Consider the following 22,686-nt stretch of genomic DNA (forward strand, 5'->3'; position numbering starts at 1 on the left):
TATAAACATGGACAACACTTTACACCGACTTGAATTCTCTAAACGAGGTTTTTTAAATCGTATGTCAGTAAAAAGTACATACCTTTGATTACTCAAAACAGCACAGTCGGTCTGAGTGGGAGGGGGAAGAGGAGGTGCCGTGCAGAGAGAGGAAGAGGAGGTGCAAGAAGAGCCAGCGATAGGCAGAGGTGGGCGCCGAAGTCGAGAACATGGACTAAGTAGGCAAGAGATATGTAGGAAGAGGAAAGTAGTAGCAGAAGGGGAATAGTCAGGCGACGGAGGGATCTAGGGAGAGTAGCAGTGGATTTAAGGTGGGAACAGGGTGTTAGAGGGCATCGGCTTGGACGGCTCTGATAAATAAAACAAGGACTCAAGTTAGTAACAAGGAGGAGGCAGCGAGTCAAAATGGAGGGCATTGCTGTGGGGAGGGGGGAGGAGAAATGCGACACGACATGGCAGGCAGGGGAGGGGGCGGAGCGGGGGTGTGGGAGGAGTGCGGGAACAGATGGCGAGGGGAGGAGAGTAGGAGGAGGAGAGTAGGGGAGCTGTGGGGAGGGGGGAGGAGAAATGCGACGCGACATGGCAGGCAGGGGAGGGGGCGGAAACAGACGGCGAGGGGAGGAGAGTAGGAGGAGGAGAGTAGGGGAGCTGAGGGGAGGGGGGAGGAGAAATGCGACGCGACATGGCAGGCAGGGGAGGGGGCGGAGCGGGGGTGTGGGAGGAGTGCGGGAACAGACGGCGAGGGGAGGAGAGTAGGAGGAGGAGAGTAGGGGAGGCACGGCCTAGCGGCCGTGCAATCAAGAAGTGAGGGGGCGGGAGAGTAGGCAAGGCAGGCGGCTGGGGGCATGTGCACGCGCTTTTAAGCTCAATGCGCATGCGCATTGAGCTTAAAAGTCACGGGCACTGCAAGGAATCGCCACGATTCCTTGCAAGTTGGATAAAGAGTGTATAAGCCCCCATAGTCTCGCTTGCTCGATGCGCATGCGCATCGACAGGCGAGACCTAAAAAGGCCCACATTTACACATAGACGTGCTGCCTGATGTGCGTGCTAACAGTCAAACAGGCACCAATGCAGAACGACAATGAAACATATATGCATCCGTGCACCCAGAACCAACAAACCTACAAGAACCCCACCAGGGCATGGAGATTAACAGATAATTATCCGTGAATGGACATAGATACCACAGCGCAGTGTACTCGGTACATATTACTGGGCCTGATCTGCGAAATTATAGTTAATGAGCCGGCCCGTACCGGAGTTTAATAGCGGGAAAGAGAGGAGAGAGCACGCACACGGTATACATTTAACAATGTCTAAGGGATATAGGAATAAAACACGTACCATGCAAATTGATACGGGCTTGGCCAGCAAGCCATTGCAATGGCTGCAAATCTGTAAGCTGCTCGCTGGCTGCCTTACAGCTCCAAACATCCTATCTGACCAAATCCAGCCCAATCATAGGCCCTCCACCCATCGCAACACAAATGAAGGCATGGATTTATAAGTGGCTCAGCTCTTCACGGGGAGACAGAATGAGAGTGTGGATCTTAAGAACACTCGATGTTATACATTTTTTTACTCACGCTGTTGATGTGAGTTGGCAGTGGCAATCTGGTATAGACCCGGCCCTGATAAATAAGTGCCGGTGCTAAGCACCGGCACAAATTAAGCCCTGGGTGCAGTCTCTTCTCTTAAGTGGGATTAGGCGGTGGGTATAATGTTCTCCACGTAAAGAGGAGTAACCAGCTTTAGCAGAAAGGAAGCCTTAGTCTGTAGGAGTAATTTGAAAAATAGAGAGAAACTGACAAAGACTGCAGCTCGCCAAAGATTTCTCCTCGGTTAACGAAAGGCCAAGTTTTTTTTATAGTCCACAGTGGCTGCTATAGCATCCACAGTTGCTGGAGAATTTCTTGCCTTCATTACCCAGTCACCATGATAAGGGAATATTTGATGCCCTATTTTCCTGAGATGGGTGGCCACTGGCCCCATGCATTTGGTAAAGATTCTGGAAGCAGATTTCAGACTGAAAGGGAAGACTATGAATTGATAATAAGGATTGGCTACTTTGAATCTTATAATTTTTTTATGTGTGAGGGTAAACAGGAATATGAGTGTATACATACTGTAGATCCAGAGGGGTCATGAAATCTCCATGTCTTAGAAATTGTAGAACTTCTTGCAATGTTACCATACAGAACCTTGTTTCTTTAAAAGTTAAGGTTTCGAAGGCCCAATATTGGTCTCCATTATCTTGTGTTTTTCCTTATGAGGAAGATATGGGAGTAACATTCCAAGTTCTTTTGCGCTTTGGGAACAAGTACTATCACTCCCTAATGTCTATTTCCTTCTGCAAGAGATGCAGATGTTGAGGTTTTATTCTGAGTGGTGGCATCCTTGGAAGATTTTTTTTTTACAAATTCTAATATGTGACCACAATTTATCAGACCTAACACCCAGCAGTTGGATGTGAAGCATGCCCAGTTGTTATAATGGCAAAAGGTTAGGCTGTCTACAGATGCAACTCTTGTGTTCCGTAACGTCCAGAAGTGTGTCAGAGTCTTCTGGATCTCGCATTTCCTATTCCCTGGTTTACTGACTTTTACAAGTGGCTTGGCTATGACAAGCTGTCATTTGTGTTTCTCTATTTTTTGTTGCTGGTAAGGTTGCTTGTACTGAGGTTGTGATGTATAATACTGTTGGTATCTTTGTGGTTGATAAGCTCCTCTGTGGGAGTAAATGCCCTTTCCTCAAAAGGACTGCAAGTGTCTTTGCTGTAAGGTACCAATAGATTTTGCCCTCTCTGTGTCTGACTTAATGGATTGCAGTGTGTGTTATTGTTGCAATAAATAAAGAATCAATTGTGGGCAGGTCACGTAGGTTTTATGATTAACTTTATTTTAGAAGATAAGTCTTGGTTGCAGGTTACAGGATATAGCAAGTGTCCCCCGTTAGAAATTATAAACATACACAATGGGTAACTTTCAACCCTAGTCCCAAAAGTAAACAATGGGTATCTGCCAACCCACACTCATCACAACCAAGGGCATCTTGTAACATAGTAGGCAAAGTAAAGGGTGTCTCTCAAGCCACACTCGTCCCCGAAACACAGGGCATCTTGTGACTAAAAGAATAGGGTCTCTTTTACCCCACAATCATCCCCAAAACAAAGGGCATATTGTGTACCACGGTAGCAACTGATAAAAAGGTTTCTTTGAACCAGGGAGCGAATCATAAAAGGATCTCTACCAACCCCACTCATGCATAACAGTAGACAATGGGTATCTTCAAACCCTGGCTCATTCTTACACAGGACACTACATATCTACGGGAACATGGGTCTCTTTCAACCCTCACTCAAACACTCAGGCAGAAGACAGTGGGTATGTCTCAACTCTCGCTCATCCCTAAAGCACAGGACCTACATTAACTTAAATAAATAGCAATTACACTCATCAATGTTAACTACAGCATTAGGCAAAGAGTATGAGCAACCCTCAATCATCTTAGTAAGCACAGGATACTAAATATCATTAAAATGAAATGGGTATCTTTCAATCTTACTTAGAAATAAGCAAGATGTCTTACCCTCACAGCAGTAAGCAAAGGGTATATCCCACCACCCTCGCTCATCCTAACTCTACAGACACTAAATAAAATTGAACTTCATCGGGACTCTTAAGTCACCATTATAAATAAAGCTGTTTGCATACAACTGCATTTGCACTGGTTCGGTTTAGTTCATTTGGCGGCAACACAGGAAGTCTGTCAGCAACTCCAGGAAGTAGTTACGGCGCTTAGGGAAAATTAAGCTGAAATGCGAGCTACACTAACATTTAGTATTCAGAGTTGCGGTTTATGGGATTTTAGAGCCGCTTTGCGAAACGTGAGAACACTCCAAGAAGAACTGCGTCATAAAGACTTATCAAACATTTTCAGATATACCGCACCTCGTTAGAGAGGGAAGTTTAGGTGAGCAGCATGTCGTCTCAGTGATTAGTCTGACTGTAAGGAAGAACGTGTTCCAGACTTTTTTTAAATTTAACTCATGCTATGTAAGTATTGCAATCCGTTTTCTGTACATTGTATCTTGCGTAAAAATGTTTTTAAAAAACTGAAAGGTCTCCAGGTACCTGGGACTTGATAGGAGATCGCTCACTGGGGACTTTGGATCTTATCTTGGAATTTGTTGTAATGCCATGTTGATTTTCTAGATGCCAATATATGTCTGTTCCCGTGTTTTTATTTGTGCCACGCGTAATTTACTGCCTAAGAGTATAGTCTATGCTTATCTAAATGTGCTGCATACATATATTATTGGTATCAGTATGTGTGGGGGCTTTAAGTCTTAATTTGCTGTTAGTGTATGTGTTTTTAGTGTATTTAAGGCAATGTTGAATTTGCTCTATACCATGCTTAATTGGCTGCTGTGTGCGGTAGGGAGTACTCTCCTGTGTGGTGCATGCATCTTCTGCAGTATATGATGTGAAAGTACCACCTGGTATTGCACTGTGATAGGGCATTTAAGTTGCATCCAAACGTTCTATTATGCTGGGGAATGTGTATTTTGTCCACATTTTGCTGATAGGTACTTGTGATGGGGCATGTGAGTTGCACCTAAACATTTACTTAAAGTTGCTTGTGATGAGCCATGTGAGTGGTGCCTAAACATTTGCTTAAAATTCCTTGTGATGGGCCATGTGAGTTGTGCCTAAACATTTGTTTAAAGTTGTTTGTGACGGGTCATATGTGGTGCACCTGTATGGGCATTTGTGTGTGCAGATGGGTGTGTGTGGGTTAGCACTCCGGTAATTAGTTCCCCAAGTTCTTAGTGCTTTCTTGCTTTGATTACACATTTGTCTCTGGTTGTAGGATTGCTCGACCATTTATTGTTTTGTTCCCTGGTCCTTTTATTTGATTAATTTTTAGACAGAATGTTTACTTCCATCTTATGTCCTCTTGTTATGAATGATGTGTATTTACGTTGTTCCAGTTTTGTTTTTCAAATTATTTCCTTTAGGAGGGGAGATGTGTGGTATCTTGACTTGTTGCCATGCATCCTCTCCTTTGTAACCTTTTCTATGCTGCTCAGTGTGTGTGTGTGTGTTATGTCATAGAATGTTTATGTATGCTTTGAGAGATCAGTTGGAGAGAGTGGGGTGAGCAGCAGGAGCCTTTTCCTGGTGGGTTTACGCATTGATTATCTTATCTACTTGTAACCAAGACTTATCCCAGGCGGTACTGGAGACAATTGTGGCAAGGACATATGAGCAGGATGAAAGAACTATCCTGGTGAAGGAGGTGTAGTAGGCCTTGCCGTAGGTCTGGAAATAGTTGGTGTTGCCGGCATCAACGTTTGTCCATTAGAGTGAGTGGCTTGTGCTTTTGGGAAGCGTCAGTAGTAATAGGATACCATTAGGCATAGATTTATTTTAACCAGACCCAAGGGAATTTGCATCATCAGTTTCTTTTGAATGTGGATAGGTTGTTCAGAAGGTTCCATACCATATTGCCATCAAACATCATCTTCCTCAGTTTGTACAAAAGATTGCTAAGTACATTCACCTTTTGCAGAAGTAACAACTGTTTTATCATATTCTTCATTCTCTTCATCAGAGACTTGATTATTTTAAGGTCAACTGAGTTGGGCTAAAACCTGGTCCAAAAGGACCGTCCTTATTCGGTTCCTCTGTATCGAATAATTGTCTCTGTGGGTAATGGGACACTTTGGTAGGAGAAGTTTGTTCCTGCATTAAAATGCCTGAAATGCCTTCATCTGACATTTCAGATTCTTTTTAGTTATTGTCTTTGTTAACGGTGTTGTTGTGGTAAAAGTTGTGCTTGATCTAGCAGTGTAACGTAAGTCATGATTGATTGTAGCCTATTTGCTATTTTTTGTTGTTGACAGTATCGTTGATCATATAGCCGTCAACGCTGTAGCCCTCGAAGATGTAGCCCGAACGCCGTGGGCACTGTCACAATTGTGCACTTTTTCATCGTCTGTACGGTCATCAACGATATCTTCGGTGATGTCCTTCTGTGGTTGTCGAGTCCATCGTCGACTAGATTCTCGTCCATGGAGACCATGTCACCGTTGATGATGATTTTTTCGTAGACTGTCGTTGGCACAACCTACGCCGCCATTTATTTTGACAGAGACAATCTTTGAGACTTAGTCGTTGGTGAAGATGAAGATTTCCTCAAACGCTCAGCACTTTATTTATTCATTAAAGAATGGCCAGAATGAGAATGCTCACAGTTTAAGAGCTTTTGAGGAGGTCCCCCTTTTTCACCAGAGAGGGCATTGTCATATTTTGACTTTAGCAGCCAAAGTAAATCTCTTGCTTCTCTGTCCATTCACATTTTTGAAAAAAATGTTCTACATATCTTGCATTACTTGGCTTTGATGGCAGGATAAAGACAATATTTGCAGTCTTTATGTGGGTCTTCAGTGGGAAGAATCTTTTTCCCACATTTCCCACAAGGATGAAAAAACTTTTTCTTGTTTGCTTCAGACATAATACGCTTTGTAGTTCTTAACTCCTTAGTCCTTTAAAGAAATGAAATGGTAACTTATCTGGCTGAGCAAGAAGTGCTGACAAGTACTTTCTTCAAACATGACGTGTGATGGTAATCTGAACTTGCTAGCCTGATTGAGAAGGGAATGCTGCGCTGTTCTGTGCTTTGATTGGTTCAGTTTGGGGGTTTTATAAAAAGGTGGATAGGTGACTTATGACTATGTTAACTCTCTATAGGCATATGTTTAACATTGCAGTGCTCACTATATGTACTGTGGGACTCCTAGCTTGACGACAGGGATGATTCAAGCATGTTAATTTACGAAAGATCCAATACTGTAGAACCACTGTTTTACTAGTATAGGAAGCAAAAGAAAAGACCTCTTAACATATAAGCTGCTGTAGAATACAGAACATTAGCATCTATGGAAACATCATAACAAATACCTATCACTGGCAAAATGTAGTTTGAGGTATCGCCCTATAAATCGAAAGTAAAACAAGAAAAAATGTAATCACAGCGATATAAAACCTGACATAAACATGTTATTAGTAAACCCCTTAAGACAGTTTTCAGAAAATGATGGGTGCTCCTGGCTGACAGCATAAAGTGAGATAATCAAGGTCAGGTTTAGAAAGAAAGTTTGCTCCTGCCAATTGTTGGAATTCGATGAAGGATACATCACTAGACTGAACTTGATGGACAAAGCCCAAAATGTTTTTAAAAGTTCAGTATTATTACCCCTAATTTAGAATGTTTTTTTCCCCAGTATAGATAGTCGCCAAATCCAGTTTCAATGGATCAGCTCAGGGTTCGTCACTTGATATATTAGAATCAATGTTCTCATCCTCTAGCAATACAGCTGTAAATATTCTATTGGAAGCATTGAATGTAATAGCATACCCTGTCCATTAAGCACGTTGTTATCATTGCATTGTTTCTGTGCGAGCCATATGTACCTTGGCTTCACTGCTAACCAGTATTGGTGCTAAGTTTGGTGGCTCATTGTTACATGGTTCAGGGGTAACAAGCATCATTAAACTTTTTCTACTGGCAGACTAATTCTATGTCAGGACCGGAGGCCTCAGAGAATGCTTTTTACCTTCTTCGCTGTTTAATATATGAAAAAACACCGCAGCCAAAAAAGCATTAACATAAGCCCTAGATCCCAGAACAAGGATAAGGCTTACAAATACATCCAAGAAAACACAGATTTGTACAAAAAACTACAAATCCTATCAAGTCCAACAAGTCAGCACACAGAATAGTCCTTCTCCGATGTCCATGACGGATAGAGAGGACGTCCCTCCTGTGACCACCTCCTCTTTCTTCGCTGCTTCGCAGCCAGTTAAGTGTTTTTTTCTTCATCTCCTCATTTGTTGTAACCTTGTGCAGCTATGGGGATTTTCGTGTAAAACTCTTGGTTGATAGCTTGTTTACCTGCTTTGTTATCATGTTTTGCTCCTGTTTTCTTTGCAGAGCCCCGTGTAGATCGCGGGAACACTCGCTGTTCCTCACACGATCTCCCAGGTCTTCGCGGCATTGCCTCTGGCCGCCAGGAGGAGCCAACGCGTCTTGTTAGCCTCAGCACTGTTTTTCTCTCACGGAGAACCGCGCTGAGGAAAGTGACCCGCCGGAGCCTTCCCCGCCGCCTCACCCATACGCCGATGTCTCCTGGGTCTGTATGCCGCCTCACCCACGCCCAGGTCTCCTGGGTCTGTATTTAGCCCCATTTGATAAAAGTAGGGGGTCTGTAAAGCGGTTCTACTGCATTTGCCGCCTGAGTGCGTTTTGTTTGGGCACATTGTACAAATACTTACCTGCACATATTTTCCACATATTGTTGTACAGCGCGCAGGGTGGTGGCAGTGACCCGGTCCAGTAGAGGGTCTACACGCTGTGGGGTTGGTGCTGGCCTGATTTCCGGTGCAACCGGGGCCAAACTTGCCAGACAAAGTCTGCCCCAAAGTGCGCAGGTTGTACCCGCAGCCCTGATCCTGTGCCCTATCCCCCCTTTTGGTATCTAGTGGGTCTGGGAGTAGCCTTCAGAGATGGATCAGGAGGAATACTACGAAGAGAAGGAGTCCCATCAGTATTTGAATGATGAGGAATTCTATAATGCAGTTGATAGCTCCATATACTGTTGTGTGACGGAGATTGTAGGGCCAATGGAGGAGCGCCTATCTGCCCACATTACACAGGAGTGCGAAAGGGTGGCGCAGGCCCATTTGGGGACTTCTGGCAACATGTCAACCCAGTCTGGAGATAACCCCCCAGCCCCCAAAAAGGTGTGTAAGGAGGGGGTATCTGGAGCGGGGCAGGGTGTGGACAGGGACGCCTTTGAGCGGTTGCGTGACGCTTTTCTGGCCAAGGCGACTGTGCCTACCCCTGCGCCTCCACCAATCCCGGGTTCTTCGGGATCAATGGGGACGGCACCTTCGTCCCGACGGAGGGATGTCCCCTGCAGACACGGACGATGAGGATGGGTCTGTGCGTTCTTGGCGCCCGTCGGGCTTCGCCGCCGAGTTGCCCCAGGACAGTTCGTGCATGCTAGACCCGGATTAAATCATGCATCTGCGGTCCGCTGCCTGGACCCCGGGGGACAAGGTGGCGAAGTTCGTCGCGGGACGCCCCTGCAAGCCCCTGGAGAAGGAAGCGAGAAGCTGTCTGCGCGGGGAGTGCCCTAGACCCACTTTGGAGGGAAAGGTGGCCCTTACGCCGGAATTGGACCCTAAGATGGCCACCTTCCTGGCAAAGTTCGTTAAAGACCCTCGCAAGGGGATTGACTGTTCCTGGCGCTCCTGTCAGGATAAACTTTTGGATGCTATAGGGCCTATAACCAAAATCCTGGATATGGCGGAGGAGGCAAAGGTGACAGGTGCCACCATTTCCCCCGACGTCCTGTCGAATTGGGGACAACAAGTAGTGGACTTTCTAGGGAACGCCAATTGCACCATTTCGACTGAACGCCGTCGGTCACTCTTAATTAAGTTAGACCCGAAGCTGGGAGACCTGGCCTCCTCGGAAGCGGGAGCTGTGGCCCAAGGAGGCATCTTTGGGGACCCCTTTACAAAGGAATTAGGGAAGTTTGTCTCTACTTTTACGTCCCTAGACAGGGCTCAAACGAGCATCAAGAAGGTTTTCCAGCAGCGTTTCTCCCGAGGGGCCGGTCGCGGAGGGGGCTGCGCGACCGGCCGTGGCGGTCAGCAATTTGCAACAAAAATCAAGGCTCCGGGCGAGGTCAGTATAATACCTCAGCGAACTACAACAATTTCTACCCCACCAGATGCCAGCGCTTCTGAGGTCGAGGTGGATTCAAGAACACCGCTGGAAACAATTCAAACGGTGAGTCTCATATCGGCGGACCAGGTCCGTATTGGGGGGCGACTAGCCTTGTTTCCGGAAGCTTGGGCTGCGATCACTTCCGACACATGGGCCTTACAGACGGTCTGCGGTTTTCACATAGAGTTTTACGATCAGCCTTATCAAGAGAGGCCCACACACCCTATAGTTTTCTCTCGGGCCGACGCGCAACTGGTCGACGAAGAGGTCTCGGACTTACTTCGCAAAGGGGCCGTTTGCCGTTCGGTTCGTCACCCTGCGGGGTTTTTGAGCAATCTTTTTTTGGTAGAGAAGGTGGATGAGGGAAAACGACCGGTAATCAACCTCAAAGAGTTCAACGGCTGGTTGGTTTACCGACATTTCAAGATGGAGGGTATCCATCTTTTGAGGGATGTTCTGCTCCCAAACGACTGGATGGTCCGGTTGGACCTCAAGGATGCGTATTTGGTGGTGCCTATCCATCCCCTGCATCGTCGTTTTCTACAGTTTCTGTGGAGGGACCAGGTGTTTGAGTTCACCGCCCTTTCATTCAGGCTTTCCTCGGCGCCTTGGTGCTTCACCAAGCTGCTCCATCCTGCAGTAGAGCTCTTACGGAGCCAGGGTGTTCAGATGATTGTCTATTTAGACGACATCCTGTTGATGGCCCAATGCCGCAGGAGTCTGGGTCTTCAGCTTCAACAGACAGTGTCCCTGCTCCAGGGATTGGGGTTTGTCATAAACAGGGACAAGTCCGTTCTCTCTCCTTCTCAGACGGTGGTGTTCCTGGGATTTACCGAGGACTCGGTACAGCCAACCTTGAGTCTACCGACCAGGAAAGTGGGAAAGATTCGCCACATCTTGCGTCAAACGATCTCGAGATCCCACACATCTCTCCGCCAGATTGCCTGGGTGGTAGGGCTGCTCTCCTCCTCCATCCAGGCAATCTTCCCGGGTCCCCTCCGGGCCCTTCAACGCCTCAAGGCGTATCATCTCCATCGGGACCTGACATACGATCAGGTGGTACCCCTTTCGGTCGAGGTGAAGGAGGAAATGGCCTGGTGACTCGCCCATATGGAGGCTTGGAACGGCCGGCCGATCTTCGGGCCAGTTCCGGACCTGGTGATAGAGTCCGACACCAGCAGGGACGGTTGGGGCGCCCTTTGTGGGGAGTATTCTACAGGTGGTGCCTGGTCGAGGAGCAGGAGCTGCAAACTGCTTGGAACTGTTGGCGGGGTCCTTCGCGGTGCGCTGCTTGACCAAGGATTCAGTTCGCTCCTGTGTTCTGCTTCGGATCGACAATGTCTCCGCGGTCCAATACTTCAACCACCTGGGTGGTCCTCATTCCAAAGCCCTGGCGGATCTGGCAAAGGATCTCTGGGATTATTGTCTGGCTTACCATGTATCCGTAACATCGGAATACTTACCAGGCCAGGCCAACCAAGTCGCGGATTGGCACTCCCGACACTTGCGGGACTCCAGTCAGTGGAGGCTGGACAGGTGGTTTGACGACCTTTGGGGCCCGTTATCGGTGGACCTCTTTGCATTGCGTCTGGATCACCAGCTCCCGCACTTTTTCAGCTGGAGGCTGGACCCTCTCGCGGAGGCCACGGATGCTTTCCTCCAAGTCAGGAGTCGGGAGAGGGCGTATGCCTTCCCTCCCTTTTCGATGGTGGTGCCAGCGGCGGCCCAACTTTGCCGTCAGCAAGCAGAGGTGGTCATGGTGACGCCCTTTTGGAGATCTCAAGTTTGATTTCCGGTTCTTCTGGAACTTTCTTGGGATTCTCCAATCCTAATCCCCCGTTTTCCGCGCCTTTTTCTCAACGCGGACGGGGATCCCCATCATCTGGTAACGCAGAACTCTCTTCGCCTCATGGCATGCAGGCTTTCAGGCGACGGTGGTCGCTCCCAGGCCTTTCGAGGCCAGCTGAGGATTTCCTCTCAAAGGCCTGGGCGGGATGCACTGCAAAACGTTACCGCTCCGCCTGGAATAAATGGACCCGTTGGTGTCTTCGACGGGACCTGGATCCCCTGATCTCAGGTGTCGTTCCAGTGCTGAATTTTTTGGCCGAATCGGCTTCGGCCGGCCTAGCTTACCGCACTATCAACGCGATGCGTTCGGCGATTTTGGCAGCCCACCATCCGGTGGAAGGGGTGCCGGTCGGAGAACATCCTTTTGTTTGTAGGCTCTTGAGAGGCATCCGCCTCTCCTTGCCCCCGGAACCGCGTTACTCGGTTCTCTGGGACGTCAACCTTGTCTTGAATCTCTTTTTGTCATGGCAGCCGAATAGGTACCTGTCTTTGAAGGAACTGTCGGCAAAGTTGGCAATGCTTTTGTGTCTAGTGTTGTGTAGACAAGTTTCGGATGTATGAGCCTTGGACATCTCGGCAAGGGTTTTTTTCCCCAAAAGGTTTGACCTTCACGTTGGGGCGTCGCACGAAATGTGCTTCAAGGACGATTTCCTACCCATCTTTTGTGGACGCTCCCAAGCTGTGTGTGGTCCAGTGCTTGAAGGCATATGAGGAATTGACCCTGGAACTTCATCCTCCGGGCGAACGACAGCTGCTGATTGCTTCACGGAAGCCACACAAAGCTGTCTCATCACCCACCATCGCCAGATGGGTAAGGTGGATCATGCAGGAAGCAGGTATCGATACGAAAGGTTTTGGTGCCCACTCAGCTAGAGGGGCCATGGCTTCTAAGGCTTTCTCGTTGGGAGCCCGCCTGGAGGATTTGATGCGTGCTGCAGACTGGTCCTCGGATTCCACTTTTAAATGGTTCTACTTCAAACCGGTGGTGGATATTGCACATTTGGTGGTGAGTAAGCATAATGTAATGTAATGTAATGTGTCTTGTAAAGCGCACTGCTGCCCTGAGGCGTCGTGGCGCTGTAGACCGCTGGGGAACCCGTCCTGGCTATCCCTGTGAGATGGTCCCTACTGGGTATCTCCAAGGTGAAACCAGGCATTCCTGGCAAATGTGGGAGGCCGTTGTAGAGATGAGGCAAGCTAATGCCCAGAGTTGCCAAGTGTGATCCCTGGTTAGAGTAGGCACCGAGGCGAGAATTATAGAGTCCGCTGACCCTGGTCCACGACCCTGCCGCGTCGGGAATTGAACCCTGGTCCCGGGCCGTTCTCTGCTTCTGGGTCTGCCGCCTCTAACCAGTGAGCCACACCACTCCACTGAAGCCTCCGGTCATGACATAGAATCGAAATTTGCCTAGCATTGTAACGGTAAGTTTCAATTCTATTAAGGACACGGCGGCGAGGATAATCCCTCCCAGGCCACCTGCGGAAGCGATCCCTCCTATACTACAGTAAGTAGTCAGGTTTTCAGCTAAAATGTTCATGAAACTTGAGGTTTTAATGTCTGGTTTTTTGGATGCGTGTACAGGGATTTTTGCCTTACACCGCTGACGCTCTTGTATGTTTTTTTGCTAGGAAATGATGGTTCGAAACAAGACCAGTAACATCATGGCGTGACTCGCGCGAAGAAAGAGGTAGTGGTCACAGGAGGGACATCCTCTCTATCCGTCATGGACATCAGCAAAGGACTATTCTGTGTGCTGACGTGTTGGACTTGATGTGATTTGTAGTTTTATGTACAAATATGTGTTTTCTTGGATGTATTTGTAAGCCTTATCCTTGTTCTGGGATTTAGGGCTTATGTTAATGCTTTTTTGGCTGCTGTGTTTTTTTATATATTAAACAGCGAAGAAGGTAAAAAGCATAATCCTCACCTCCGTGTCCTTAATAGAATTGAAACTTACAGTTACAATGCTAGGCAAATTTCGATTCCTCCACACCATATTACTAACATGAACTACTGTCTACTGCTGTCCTTTCATTCCTCCAAACATTCCAACATCCAGTACACATTAAAAATGTATAAAAAAAATTTGAAAAATTAATTAATCCCAATTTAAAAGACGAGTTGAGGTGATCACAGTACAGCCGTTTTTATCGAGAGCTGCACATTTAAAATCATAGAAGATCCTAGCAGGTCAACTGCATGCCATACTAATAGCTGCCTTCTCCTAGCACTCTCAATAATATGCCTCACCGAGCTTCCTCTGCCGACCTGATTCACAACCACTACAGCTATGAACTCTGCTCTACTGCTGTTGTCCTACTACGATGGTTTTGCCTCCCATTGGGTCAGCATGTCACATGAGCTCCACCTGCCTCCCAGCTCCTGGAAACAGCCAGTAGCGAAGCGTGGCTGACTCGATGAGGTTTAGATGGTGCAGCAGTGCTTTTCTGGGGCGCGGAGTCACAGGAGCTCAGGGCTCTGGGCAGTACTCTGGTTCAAGCGCGTATAAACATAGGAAGGCACGACCATGACCTTCTGCAATGCCAAAACCTGCTGCAACTGCCTTTTCCAATAGAAGACCAAAGTCATACTCCGGTCATGCTGCAAATAAGCATAATTTAGATTCAAATAACTGTATCTTTCATGGCCCTTTTAAAATAAGACGCACAAGGACAACTAACAACAGTTGGGTGTTTGATTGTTGAAAGTTGGCAAGGAATGAACATTCATTGGACTTATATACAACTATGATTCCTCTATGGGTGGTACTAGCAGTTGCAAGAGCCTTATTCTCGTAAACAGAACTTCAATGCTAGAATAATTGCACAGGTATAAATCTGAAATGCTTGGAGAGCCTGAAGGGCGTAAAAGGAGCTCGGGCAGTGTCTCCAACCAAATTTTCATTGAGAAAGAACATGAACTTAAAAAATGAGAGACAGGAAAATTGACAACTGATAAACGGAAAGGCAAAAAATAAAACAAACCTCTAATAAGAAGCATTTCATGTCCAAGTCCCGGAGAGGAAACTCTACGTATGTGTCAACTTTATTTCTCAGGTAGGCAGTCCAATGAAATCTTTTCAAGTGTAAGCACAACACCTGCAAAAAAGGAATACAACATTTGAACTGATGTACAAACTCTTTCTCCCTTTTTAGGGGAAAGAAAAATTATTTGACACACAAGGTGTAAAGTTAGCACGCATCACTGAGTTCAGACAATGGTTTAATTAAAAATGCAGTAAGAAAGAAGTAATGTGTGGCCGAAAAGAAAGGCAAAATTCTGTCTTAGCCCATAAAACTATTTGGAAGTGAGGCTTCTGGTATCAGAGCAGACTGAGAGGAAGAGTTGAATTCTCTATATTATGAATGCTGTATTCCCAGGTTCCCAGATAAAATACAGTTCTGTGTGGGAAAATTCACACACTCCCGAATGTTCTGTCTTCGGTTATGGTTTTCCTTGTTATAATCAAATGAGCAAGGGTATTGCCAAAGGGGTGAATTTAGTGTTTCATATTCAGAATGACTGCTGGACGCAAGGGCCTGTATTAGTTTGATATTACACGGTAATGGTGAGGGCATCTGGAAAAGGCAAAAATGAAAATCATTTCTGGACAATGATGCAGTGGGGTGGGTGCAATGAAATGATGTTTGAGATTTGTGGAGAAAATCTTTCTCAGCTATGTAAGGTGTGATAGTTCCTTTGTGAATCTTGTGGAATGAACAGCGTGGAGGTCTGTTGTGCTTTAATTTTTTGATTGGATGTTAGCTTTGGATTTTACTAAAATTACATGTATAATATACTTACTTGTTGTAAATTTGTTTGGAGTGGCCTTTGTTTATCTGACTGCTGCTATTTTACAGCATACCAATGTGTGTAAATTCAAAACCTTTCTATATGAAGTTATGCTCTTTCTAGTATGCATGCAATGATGTTAATTTATAACAGCATTCTGCTTGGTAATTCTGGTATGTATTTTATTTGAGGGTTGCGGATATATTTGTAAACCAATTTAGTCTGTATGTCGTGCTTGTATGGCTTTCTAATTTGCTTTCAGTGCTCTTGTATGCCATGCTTATAGAGTCTTTTAAATATTATATTCCTAATTGAAGCTGGGCCATTTATTCCAATTTTGTGTCCTATCAATTGATCTTTATAACCCTATCTATTGGTTTTTATGTCTACCTGTCTTTCTGTTTGTCTGTTTATCTATCTACCTTTTTATCAACCTGTCTATCTAATTGTCTATCTACCTGTTCATCTACCAACCTACCTCTTTGAAACAGTCTATCAATATACATCAATATACGTATCTATCAATCTATCTTTTCAACTCCTCTCTTTGAATATCTCTCTTAACAACTATATCTATTTACCTTGTCTATGAATGCAAACCCATCTACCTATACAAACCTATCTATTCTATCCTGTTTATCTACTTGTCTATCTACCGCCTATGTAGACACCTGTTCTTCCACCCGTCTATATCTTCACAACCCTATCATATTATGTATCTCTTGATATAGCTTAGCAATCTATTTTTTCTTTACAACTCTATGTCTTCACAATTATATCTGTCTTCTCAATGAATGCCACCCTATCGACTTATATAAACCTATTAGTTTTGTTTGTCTATTTTTCTACCCTTATCCACCAGTCTACCTGTCTATCAACCTATCTAACGTTTTATCTATCTTTGCAAATATATCCATCTGTAGCTTCACAACTTTTATCGGTATATCGGAATGTGTATCTATCAATGCAATTCTATCTATTTCTCCAATGTTATGTCCTATCTCTATCTATCTGTCTATCTATTGATCGATCTGTCTTATGGGTTGCTCTTTGCAACTATCTGGCTAGCTATCTAGGCAACCCTCTCTATCTATGCACCTTTCTCTATGTGTGCAACCTTCTCTGTATGCAACACTCTCTATCTATCTATGCAACCATGTCCGGGTCTGATGGCCAAGTGAACTAATGCGTTCACTGTAGGGGCCGGTGTAGGACCTCACGGTGACAGGTTCAAATCCCGGTGGGTCCACTCAGCCTTTCATCCTTCTGAGGTCGATAAAATGAGTACCATTGAGTTGGGTAAAAATAAACATCTGTTATTCAGCGCCAAGATGCCCACGGGTGAACGTGCCCTTTAGAAATATGCAGGTTACGTCATCTGTGCAACAATCTATCTATGCAACACTATCCATCTATCTGCACAGCCATCTTTATCTATCTGCCTTAGTGGGTTTAAAGGATGGATAAATAGAAAGCATTGCTCTGTTTGTAATATAGATTTACTAAAACATTACAAAAAAAGCATTAGCACAGGTAAGAGGCTGGAGGCCGATGCCAGACTGATTGGCTTCTTTTAGTACTATTGTTAGCCAAGACCTTTTGATTTTGCTAAAATGAAGTGTATAACATAGAAGCTATAGGGATTTTCAGCCAGACGTCATCCATTCGTCTATTGTATCATTCATATTTTTCTTCTACCGACTGCAGATGCATCATGGGGCAATAATCATTCCACTTCAGCCATTAGATGACTTTACTGTGAGTTACTGCAGGTTGCCCTTTAAGAAGCAGCATGTTCACAAATAGTTTCTTCAGTACCAGGAACTACTTTATCAATGTGTGCTTTTTCGAAACCCAAAAATATTTTTGCCTGTAGCCAATTCTTTATTTTTTTGGGTTGACTTGGCAGTTTTGCCAAAAATAAAGTTTTGCAAAAATCAAGGCAGAGCAAAACGAGAATTGCCAAATACAAAAGGATGGCAATCAATATGAGATTATTGGCTTTGCCAATGTTTTTTTTTCCTTTCTTCTTTTTTACACTGTACTGAAAGCTGTCCAAGCAGCATCGTTCTCTATTCAGATGCTTCAGTTGCAAGGTGTGACATAGGTGTCAGGTGACTCAAACTACTGGATATGCCACAGTACGGGGTTTCTGTGAATAAAGAGTATCTTGGAGCAGGAGTTGCTTCTTGGAAAGTTTTAAATAGGGATATCTTTGATAGACTTGAACTAGATGTCAGTTATACATAATATTTATTAAGGCCTATTATCTGTCTGCAAGTTATTGCATCATGCAACCTTTATGGTCAGAGGGGCCATACTCTCTCATGAAGTATGAAGCTCTTGCATGTTGCAAGGGTTGGAAGCCTCTTCAGACATTTAGTGGAGTATGCCATGCAAGGGAAGCAGTAATTTGTAAATTTGTTTTAGAAACTGCTTTCAGAAAGCGAGTTCAGGAATTTTGTTCAAGACCTGGTGATCTCATATCTGGATGGTGATAATGCTCTACTTTATGGCCTCCCAGACTCCAGGTTGGCACCAGTTAAGTACATTGTACTGAGTGAGAGGACACCAGGACCAACTGGAGTGGCACAGGACCAATATGAGAGGTACTGGACTCCTTGCAACTGCCAAGGCTTGTTGTGCCCAGTCCGGACGCCACTGCCAAGGAAGACCAACCTGCACGTTGAGGGACTTCAGGGACAGTGAGACCCACATCAAGAGTGGCCCAGCAATCCTGGTTGCCCCTCTTCAGCAAAAACAAAGACCAAGACTTGAGTCTGTGACCGCCGCCACCCGATGCTTCAAAGCACCTATGCACATGCACTCCTGAGCCCAAGTCCAAGGGAGATGAAGGTGCCAACGGGGTCTCCAGACCCACAAGAGCAAGCCCAAGACTGAGTTTGCCCAGACTGGACTACAAGTCTAAACCTGCAGCCTCTTTCTGCAGGCCCCCCTCCAACAACGAGAGACTCCAGCCCTGGATCAGACCGGAAAAGACACCACTGCACCCGAGCCCCACAGCCTGAGGAGAAGTGGAACAAGGATGTCCCTGTGTGTCTTAGGATCTCAAGGGTTGAGCCCCCATGTGGGTTACCAGAAACTGGTGCCCCAGTCTCTGCTTGCAGCCTCTTTGTAACCGGACGGTTCTCCCAATTAAGTGAATGGGACCTCCAATTCCGTGACACACCTCTATACTTGGATGCCCTAGAGCTCCTGAGGTGACCTGTTGGTGTGGCCTTAGACCTTGCCCCCCACTCACCTCAAGAACAGTCCTGTAGGGCGCTGCTAAGTGCCCGAATGCAATACATGTTTTTCCTCCAGCTCCGCAGTAAAACATTGCAGATCCAGACACTGCAGTGTCCATTTTTGGAAACTGTAAAAATTCTTAATTCGAAAAATACTTACCTGATTCCAAAGATTTTGGTACACTACCACAAAAGAGAGAATTTGGGGGTGTCATCTGTAATTCCTTTAGGGTTTGCCCCGACTCTCTGCACATTGTACCTCATTTTGCTGCACTATATAGATAACAAGCTTCCTAACTGTAGCCCAAGAAATGCAAAAAAGAAAATAAAAAATAGCAGCAGGCCATCTCCACTATGCACCCATGATCTGTAACAACGTCCAGGTATCCATGAGGACTGCCCCACAAAGCTGCCGCATTTTAGGAAAGAGATAAAGATGCACTACTTTAAAGAACACTATATCACAATATATTAACAATCCATGAACCAGCTCCCACTCCCTCATTGACTCTATGCCAGTCTTTGACCCTGTACAGATCTCGGTTGCCTTTGGGCCGGGTTTGTGCTATAGAAATATTACATATGTACTTCCTACCAAAAGTGTTTGGTAAGACGCCCAAGAACTGCCTGGCTATGCTAGTGTACTTTTTCAGTGTAGATCAGTTGCGGCCGGTGCAGGTAAGCACCGTGGGGGCGGGTGAGTCAACAAACAACATTTTATTGATTTATTTTTACCTATTCTGTTGACTCCACCCCAGCCCATCCCCACCATGATGCGCTTACCAGCGCCAGCCGCCGCTGGTGTAGATAAATCTCAGGAGCATTGAATAATTTGTTTGGAATTTCCAGAACATTCGGCGAAGAAGGGGACAGTGATGGAGGAAGACAATGTTGCTGCTATACCGATTTAAAATCAAATGAGAAAAGGGCAGTAAAGGTTTGGAACTGAAACCGAACAAAGACAGGCAGTGAAATGGTGACCACCAGTAGAGACAAGGGGGAAGACAGAAAAAAAAGACAGTGAGAAAGAAGGAGAGATATGAGAGAGAGTGAGTTTAGATTATGCATCAGTTATGGTGTGACTCATCAGCTGGAGGATGAGTGGCCAATATGGGCTTTGTGGATTAAATATTCCTAACAATAATTTTTCTAGAAATCAGTTTTTAATGTGGTCTCTTCAACCAGATCGCAGTCAGGTTTCAAAACGTATGCAGTCTAATTAATGTGCTGAAAATGCAATCTCTATTAATAACAAGCACTGGCACTTCAAACTGGTATCGCTTCAAAGTAGTCTTCATGGTCTGTCAAGATCGACGGTGTAACTTCATTATGTCTGCTGTAGTTTGTGACTTTGTTTGCAATGCTGACTTTGGTACAGGAAAATAAAGAATCTACCAACAGCAAAACCGAAAAGCCCCTGTGGGCGAGTTGAATACAGAAAGGTAGGAAAGCAATAAATAGGAACAAAGTAACAGAAACTGACAAGTAAACCAAACAATCTTGAACCAGGATGTGAAGTATTGTATACCATCTTAAACTTTATAGAGGTTTATGTTTGGAGACAGCATGTGCATAAAGATTGACAAAGGCAACTGTAACTGCTTCTGGATTAAGGATATAAAATTGAAAGCATTAGAGAATGGAGCAATCCCCAAAATATGTAACTTAACAAGCTTTGGCAAAGCAAAAAGGTCCTTGCCTTTGAGACCTACTAGCTTTGCAAATGGTTTTTAGCAGTGCTATGTAGCATCCTTTATACCGTGCAGCATGTGTAACGAGGAAGCACAAAAAGGAGGGCACTACACATGCACACCTAAAAAAAGTATGCTGGATCTTTTTTTCTATAAGTAACTGGAAGGGCATGGACTGGGGGAACCCACAAGAGGGTTAGAGAGAATGGGAGGTACCACAGAGAGAGGATGAAGCATCAGGGGAGTTGGGGGAAAGACCTACGGCAACGGGGGCAACCTAAAACATGGGTCGGAAGAGAAGGACTTCGGTGCAGGAAAGGAACGTGGTGCTGAGGGGGGAAAAGCACACTGTTGAGATAGCATTGCTGGGGGAGAAACACATGAGTGCGAGTTCAATATGGAGGGGGTGGGGTGAAGCAAAAGGGTGAGATAGGTGAGTGACAGCAACACAGATGTTGCGGGTAAAGAGAAGCACACAGAAGAGATAGCTGGAAAACATATGCAACCTCATGGAGTGTTTAACGAAAACAAAAAGTAGTTGCCTGAAAAGTATACAGTGGAAAGACACAAGTAATGAGGCCAGACTCCCGGGTAGGGTCAAACACAAAAGAAGAAGGAAAGCCCACACAATATAATAAAAAGCAAGCTATTGAAAGGGGCAATACAGGCAACCAATGGTAAGCAATGGGTGAGTTCTAAGCCCACTGTAAACTGATAACAGGTGTTTTCTCAAACAAACAGCTTGTGCTGTCTGGTAGGCGAAACCTAAAAATGACCCTCTACCTTTTTTAAGTTGGGTAACCTTCTCAAATTAACCTGCAAGAACATATTAACATAATTTAAATGATGTGTGCATCTAATCTACTATGGTTGGCTTTAGAAATTTAATAACTATAAACCTCGAATATGCCTTGACATTTTTTGCAAATTACAGTATGTGATAGGAAAATGTCTAGTAGTAAGAGTTAGGAAAGTAAAACAGGAACTCAAAAACCTAATACAAAAACCGTTATGAAAAAAATCTGACACTGCGAATGCTTGAATTATCCGAATTCAGCATCAACACAACACACATTATCACAAACCTTTGGTAGTTTCTGAATCCAGAATTTTTTGGTGGACTTTTGTTTCTTTTTACATTTGTGGCACATGTACAGTTCAGTCTCATCAAGTTCTTCCAGGTCTGTAAAACTTTGAAGACAATCTACAAAGAAAAATTAAAACAGATTATAAACAAAAATAGCCTTTTATAGTCACACTACAATAAGCACATCTTCAATCACAATCTGCTTTTTATGGGTTGATTATCTGCTTTCGTAGGTTTGTTCAGCTTTAATTCATTACCTCCTATTCCTGTACATGAGTCTGCTTTCAAGGCATAAAATATTGACTAGCTCCCGGAGTATGTGTTCAACATTTTAATTATATGACACCTGAGTATACAAATAAAAAACTCCCTCGTATGTTTGGTCTCACCCTTCCTTGCTGAAATGCCTGATCATGCATAGCCCAAACAGTTTTGGAAGACTACATTAGGGTCATACAAAAGGTAAGATGCATCTTTCTTGGACATTTTTGAGCACTTCAAAATTATTTCTGGCGCACACTGGTAACCAGTGAAGCCTATACAGGGTCAGCGTAATGTGATGTCATCCTGTTAAAGTTTGAGGAGTTTTCCAACAAGAGGGTGTTGCAATGGCAGTCTTTGAGCCAATACTAATTACTTACCTGTAGCAATAGTTTAGTAGCATGCAATTCTTCTATATTCATATGTTTTGCTTTATTCTGCCTCAAGTGGTTGGGTCCAGAAAATTCTTAGTAAAATTTTCTTCTTTTTGGACATCAACCACAGGGTGAGTCTAACACGTAAAGAAGGAAGGATGTGTACTTAAGGAGTTCAAACAATGAAAAACAATTGTTACAGGTAAGTAACTAGTTTGTTATGCAGCATTAACCTCTTCCAGCTTCACGGTTTGCACAGATTATACACCAGGTATTTTTCGCTTATGGAGGAGGGTTGCATGTGATTAAATACTGATTTTGTCATTAGTGTATGTCTCCACAGTAGTGTTCAAGGTATGAAGGATCATGTTGCAGTCCGTTAATGGGATATTCAATGCATATTCCAGAACTGCTCCCTTTTACCTTGCTATAAGTGCGTTAGGATTGAATTTCGGTGTTTTTCCTGCTGTAGTCCATTGGATAATGTGCACATTGCATCTGGATATAGAAGCCTTAGAAACTTGTTGCACTGCACTTTAGATTGTAGTGCATGTGCCTCAAAGAACTGCTGAATCTTTCTA

At 44.8% G+C, this 22,686-nt stretch overlaps 1 protein-coding gene across 2 annotated transcripts in view; it reads right to left on the reverse strand.

Annotated features, from left to right (window-relative positions):
• Positions 1–22,686, reverse strand: part of USP3 (ubiquitin specific peptidase 3) — a 255,373-nt gene that overhangs the window by 41,115 nt on the left and 191,572 nt on the right. For both annotated transcript variants that reach the window (XM_086959438.1, XM_086959439.1), the window contains 2 exons: positions 21,469–21,587; positions 14,637–14,750 (listed from right to left, as the gene is read on the reverse strand). In XM_086959438.1, the coding sequence (XP_086815564.1) occupies positions 14,637–14,750; positions 21,469–21,587 (233 nt within the window). The remainder of the gene's footprint in view (positions 1–14,636; positions 14,751–21,468; positions 21,588–22,686) is intronic.

Source organism: Lissotriton vulgaris, chromosome 2_2 (assembly GCF_964263255.1).
Source record: "Lissotriton vulgaris chromosome 2_2, aLisVul1.2, whole genome shotgun sequence".
Taxonomy (NCBI): domain Eukaryota; kingdom Metazoa; phylum Chordata; class Amphibia; order Caudata; family Salamandridae; genus Lissotriton; species Lissotriton vulgaris.